Source organism: Loxodonta africana, chromosome 16 (assembly GCF_030014295.1).
Source record: "Loxodonta africana isolate mLoxAfr1 chromosome 16, mLoxAfr1.hap2, whole genome shotgun sequence".
Taxonomy (NCBI): domain Eukaryota; kingdom Metazoa; phylum Chordata; class Mammalia; order Proboscidea; family Elephantidae; genus Loxodonta; species Loxodonta africana.
Genome location: NC_087357.1, coordinates 1,943,518 through 1,950,262, shown reverse-complemented (window position 1 = coordinate 1,950,262; position 6,745 = coordinate 1,943,518). Strand labels below are relative to the sequence as shown.

Sequence of the window (6,745 nt, the reverse complement as noted above, 5' to 3'; positions counted from 1 at the left end):
TTTCAGATTGCTAAGTAATTTTCAGTTAATAAAGATACTATAAAGGCATTATTAGAACAGTTTACTCACCTTATGATTTTCATAAAATGAGGAAAATTCTTTAAACAATTATACTATTTAATCATTTAAGTCAGTTTCCTTCTAATTTTGCTTCTATTTTTCTTTAATTTTACATTTACTCCTGCAGAATTTAATCAAAAAATTTTTTCTAATTAAATTATTCTGAATTTTAAGTTAGTCTTGAAAATGTAAATAAACAATCTACAATCAAGAAATGCCAGTTTGGACACATAATTTTCCATCTTAGTAAGGACCATTTTAAAATACTAGCAGTTCTCATCCATTTTTCACATTAGTATAGAACATCTACTGACTCCTGAGAGAGTTGTGAGGATATAAGAATGTGTAGATGGATAAACACATAAAATTATATTATTTTTGTTTAAAAGATGATGTTCTATCACCTGATATAAAGTTAATGTGTCAATTTGTATTTCAAATTAATAAATAATATTCTGGATGCTTTAGTTATTGATCTACCATGGAAATCAGTATTGACAATTTATTGACCCTAGTTGAACCTTAATTACTCAAATGCTCTCTAAAATGAATTCTCATAACCCTCAAGTCAGATCCAATTCCTAAACTTCATAGAGGACATTTTTTTCTAGTCCTGATTACCTTACTAAACAGGAAAGTTTTGCTCCATTCTTCAGAGCAATTTGGACATCCTTGTTTCTCAGACTATAGACTAAAGGATTGAGAAGGGGCGTGAGCACTGTGTAAAGAAGTGAAAAAATCTTGTTCAGATTGAGTGTTGTTTCTAATGCTGGTGTCATGTACACCACAAACAAGGTGCCATAAAACACACTCACAACAATCAAGTGGGAGGAGCAAGTGGAAAAAGCTCTGTATCTCCCTGTAGAAGAAGAAATCCTTAAAGTGGAGGACAGAATACAACTATAAGATAACAGGGTCCAAAGGAATGGAGACAGGGATAGGAATGATGATGTTAAGACCACAGTCTCCACCATTGTAGTGTCAGTGCAGGAGAGCTTCACCAGGGAGAAGAAGTTGCAGAAGAAATTATCAATGACATTGGGACCACAGAAGGTTAATGTGGAGAGCAAAATTAGCACAATTCCCACAAAAAGAAAACCACCAATCCATGATCCAACTGCCAGCTTGACACAAGTTCTGATGTCCATAAGCACTGAGTATCTCAGGGGCCAACAGATGGCCAAGTAGCGATCATAGGACATGACGGCCAGGAGGAAACACTCTACAGTGAGCAGGGACCCAACAGCATAGAGTTGCACCACACAGGCAGGAAAGGAGATAGTGACACCACCAGCCAAGACCTCCCTCAGCAGCTGAGGGGCAATACTGCTTGTGTATCCAACATCCACACAAGATAAGTGGCACAGGTATGGGCTTGTCTGGACGGCGAGGATCAGCAACAGGTTACCACACAGTGTGACAACATAAAGGCTGAGGAACAAAGAGAAAAGGGCAGTCCCGACTTCTTTGAGGTCCCCAAATCCCAGCAAGACCACGTATGTAATGATGGAGATATTTCCTCTCTTGTTTTCCATCTGAGGATAACAGATAAAATATAATATTGTAGGGTGAAATAATTTAAATTAACTTATTTTCAGAGTAACTCATTGTTACATAGCCATGGCCATGTTCACAGAATGATATTATTGTTTTCCAAAGAGTTTTTCCAGATCTAAACTGGCATCCTAGTTTTTAGTAATATGTCCTCCTTTCTGAGCCAGCACATCCAAAATGCCTAGAGGCAAGGTCAGATTGGATGATGGGATATAAGATGGGTATGTATAAGTTCTGGTTATTTAACCTTCACCCCTGCTTATCTGTGAACCTCTGTGTACCTCTTTCATACTCTTTATTCACGGCTTTACTGTGGTGAAACACAAATGTCTTTCTGTTCTACAGCTCTCCTTTAAATGGTGCAAATGCAAACAAAACAGCTAGACTGAGCATAATGCTCATGAAAACGGCAATAAGATCAGGTCCAAAGCCTGTCCCAGGCACAATTATAAAGTGAGAATATATGGTATGGGTTCTTCCCTTCCCTTTTCCCACATTGTTTCTTTCCTTATGTCTTGACCAATGTCATCACGCTGGGCCACTTGAGGAAGAACTTGACTTTGACAGGTGGAAGTCAGTCCCCCTAAAGGCTGCCTGTGAAATGGTTCAAGATGTTTTACCTCACACCGAATTTTATCTGAGAAGACATTTACTTTTCAGTTGACTTGGAAATATTACACACTTTTTTGTCTGAATCTGAAAGAATTGATTTCTATTCTTTAAATTTTGAGCATAGTGATAGACAATAAGCAACGACTTGAGGACCTATTGTCTTTTGAGACATTGAGCTGTGTCTTATGTCTATTACTGCCCTGTAGCAATCATTGCCTCTCCACCTTTTCTCATATGTTCTTCCTTAGCCACTCTTTCTAATTCTCTCTCATAAATAAATTGGCACATTCCACAAGTTTCACTTCCATATTTATATAAAATCAACACTATTCAATAAGCCAATCTCAATCTCGAATATATTATGTACGCAGCAACCAATGTCATGAAACAATAAAAAAAACATTGCTGCCGAGTCGATTCTGACTCATAGCGACCCTATAGGACAGAGTAGAAACAAAGCATGAAAAACAATATGTGTATTAATTATGTAATGAGAAACTAATCTGTTCTGTAAACATTTATCTAACACACAATAAAAAAATAGATTATATACTCAAAACTTCAAGATTATTACAGGACGAACATAAAATAAGTGAACAAATGAAGAACATGTATTTTAGGACAATCAATACAATATATATAACAAATTTTCAACCAATCTTATTATACTAGCAATTTAATCGCTCTATTTATTCAAACAGGATATGTGGGAAGGTGTCTTCAATTTCTCAAAGTTTACTTTAAAAAATGTATAAGAAAAAGTAAAATGATAAGAAAAAATAGTAAAAAAAAAAAAAGAAAGAAAAATAAAAGGCGGGCATGTATTTACCAAATACATATTAAAAGATCTTACAGTAATAATATTAACGATTGTGTTTGTGGCTCAAGAATAGGTCAAATACAATGACATTGACCAGAAACAGACAGTGACATAGAAAAAAAATTATGATCAAGATGTGAAAGAGATGTAATCCCAGAGCAGGGAAGAAGCAAGACTTTTCAAGAAGCTACTTTTACACCTCTCACTGTAGATGGAAAAAATCCAGATAGACGAAGGGATTAAATTTATAAATAAGAACAGCATTAGAATATGCAAAAAAAATAGATAAACATTAAACACACTTTAGGATAATTAAAGATTCTCTGAGTAGAAGAACACTGAATAAAATCAGAAATTCTAAATAGTATGTTTGATGTAAATTTTGAAAGCAGATTTATATCACATTCTAATGTATTTAAGTGAAAATAGAAATAATCTATATCACCAGAAGTAGAAAAAAAGTTAAGGAATTTATGGTAGGATGTAATAATGCTCAGAGAGTAAATGATGCACTTAATAATATGTTATGATATGAGAAAGTTATCACTAGTAATTTGAGGAAATAACACGGGATCCCAAGTCATTATTATGCATTAGTATACATACATATACACTTTAACAGTATTAGGAGTCTAATATACTAGAAAAATACTAGAATATTATAAATTGGTTTGACAGTATCTGTGTTTAGAAAAGTGAAGAAGGTATCAAAATGTTAATAATGTTTTTCTTTGGCAGTAAAATTATGGGTAGTTTAAAATTAATTAGTAACTGGCTAATTAAAAGTCTCCTAAAGTGAATACGTAATATTTCCATTAAAAGAACACTATGCATTTTTATAATATTTATATCTTATCACAATATACCTCACATCACTATGTGAAAATATACAAAAATTTATCTTCTTCATAACACCTTGAAAAAAATGAATATGAATAAATATTTATTGAATGACTAAATAAATTTTTCTTTGGTTCCTACCTTAAAGATACCATTAGTTCAATTATTCAAACATTCTGGACACATCTTTACCTCCTCATTGTACTTCTTCATCCACATTTAATGGGTCACCCAGCACCATGAGGTCATCTGGATTATATTCTTCCCGTTATTCTCATCCATCTATCCTATCCAGACCCTGTTACCTGAACCATTATAAACCTCCCACCTTATTTCACTAGTTCCTACTTTTGTGCATTCATTTTCACTAAAGCGTAGTCTGACCTGAATACTATCCCTGGTCTGATAGCAAATATCTCTGCCAACTGCTATTCCAGGCCCACGCTGGATAGGTGTCTATTCATCAAAAATTCACATAATTGTCCAAACTATTGTTTTACCTGGAATGTGTCCCCCATCCCCTCACTACCCATTGTGTTTTCCGTCATCAAAACAGTAATTCACAATCCATCTGAATTTCCATGTCTTCCCAGATCTTTGCCACATTTCCACCGTGTGGAAACTGTCATTCCTCCATCCTCTTTTCACATTATGCTTGCACCAGGATTGCAACACATAGTTTCCTTTCAGTATAAATAAATGTATATAATTATACATTATTCAAAGTAGAAAAATGACTTATACATCTTTGACATTTTGATCATGTTTAAAATTTTTACATAGAAAGTGCTCAATATTGTTTTAGTAAATTATGATATACTTTATGATTTTGAATTTTTTTTTTTAAGTCCCATGGAATTTTGTAGTTCAAAGAGAGCAAATATCAGACTATAATGTTTTGGTGAGAACCAACATAAGTAAGAAGGAATTGACAAAAGCTCTATAGAAAAAATTAATAGCTATATTATACTTATTTAAATAGTATAGTGATTTAAATTATTTTTTTTTTCACAGATGTCGTCATGCTGTGGCAATACATACTCTTTAAAAATACATAAAAGCTATTCTAAAATTTATTACCTCAATTCGAATATTGGTATAAAGGGGGCTTGTAAACAAGGCAAATATTTCCAAGAACAAGAAAAACATTTCTGTATTTGTTTTATGCCCTCTTCAATTCATTGTTTATATTTTATTGTTCCCCAGCGACTGTCTTAGCCTTGCTTTTCCTTTCACTCCACGTAAGCTTCCTGAATTATTTCATCTTATTCATGCCTTCACAAGTTACCAATATTGATGAATTTCAAATATACTTTTTAAGCTCAAGTATGATCTTATATTGATTAGGCAATAACATACTCTAAATTTTAATTTTATGTCCTACATCTATTTCATCATCTTGATAGAGATACAAGGTTGCCATGAGTCAGAATTAACTCAACGGCAGGGGTTATATACATACATCAGAAATGAACTTCAAACCTTTCCCCGCTTCTGTATATTCTATTTGAATTTTTAAAAAATAAGTAGACAGGTCTATACATGTTTACACATTTTACAACTGTATAGTCTGTGCAGTTTTTCAATCAATAACAATCAGTGTTCAGATTTCTACCACCATTGATTAGTTTTATCTGTTTTCCACACTCAACTAAAGCATACAGTATGGACTCATTAGGTTTGGGTTGATTTGCTTAAGTTAATGTATTTTAGATGAATTTTTGCAAATGCAGCCTTTCGGTTCCATTCATCAGTAACTCAATTTTTAAATTGTTGTGTTGTATTCCATGGTATGTAAAATCCACAATTTTTTTTATCCATTCTTCTGTGATGGACAATTGGGTTGTTTCCAGTTATTGGTTATTATGAATCATTCCTGTCTGTTCAACATCAACAGCCCAAATTTCCATGCAAGAAAATTCTAGTATTCATTATTAATATTTTCCTCTCACTTCTAATTACTTACCAATGTCTTTAATTCTACCTTTAAAAAATTGACTAAGTCACCTCCATATTTCTCTCTTTACTGATGTTACTGTGTCATAGAATTAGAGAGTGGTCTGCAGTAATACTTCAATTGCCTTTTTATGGGTTCAAATTCTCATCCAAGACAATTGAATATCCTTGAAGAGCATTATGTTTTTTGTTTTGTTTTTAAATAAGAGTAATCATATTATATCTGATTTTATTTTACTTTATTTTATCATACCTTCAAGTTTTTTTCAGAATAAAAGCTAAATTCCTCTGCAAAGCAAATCCAGTTACTTTGTGAACTAGGCTCCCATGACATTCCCATATCAGCTTACGTTACTCTTTTCTGAGTCTCTCTCCTTTAATGAAACTAAGCAAGATTCAGTTTATCAAACATAATGGATAACTATCACAAACACGATTCTCTGCCCTTATTTGCCCTTAGGCTTTCCAGTCTGTTTTCTAAATTACTACTACTCAACGTCCAGGCTATTTCCCACCACATATTCATCTGCGATCTCTCCCCAACTCTGGATTATCTTTTTTTACAATAGTTTTCCATGTTTCCTTCATACAGCTTTTATAACACTGCGCTATCAGTCTCTCTAAATTGTGAAATTTTTCTAACATAAAATGTATTTCCCTAATTAATATAATTGTATACTCCATATCCGGAATCATAATTTGCAGGTGGTGGGGGCTGAATTATTGTTAAATTAATGGATGAATTAAAATGAACTATTTAGACTCCATAAAACAGCTTACATTGGAGGAAAACGAGCATTAGGAGGAATTAGTAAAAAAAAAAGATCATTCTAAATCAGAAGTAAAGATTATGTGATATTTACATATAGAGAAATTAGAAGATAATAAAAATGTGGGAGTTCC

At 33.0% G+C, this 6,745-nt stretch overlaps 1 protein-coding gene across 1 annotated transcript; it reads right to left on the bottom strand.

Annotated features, from left to right (window-relative positions):
• Positions 1–677: 677 nt before the first annotated feature.
• LOC100661114 (olfactory receptor 11A1-like) lies at positions 678–1,595 on the bottom strand. Its single transcript, XM_003422569.1, has one exon. It carries the CDS (start codon positions 1,593–1,595, stop codon positions 678–680), a length of 918 nt encoding a protein of 305 aa, XP_003422617.1.
• Positions 1,596–6,745: the final 5,150 nt, after the last annotated feature.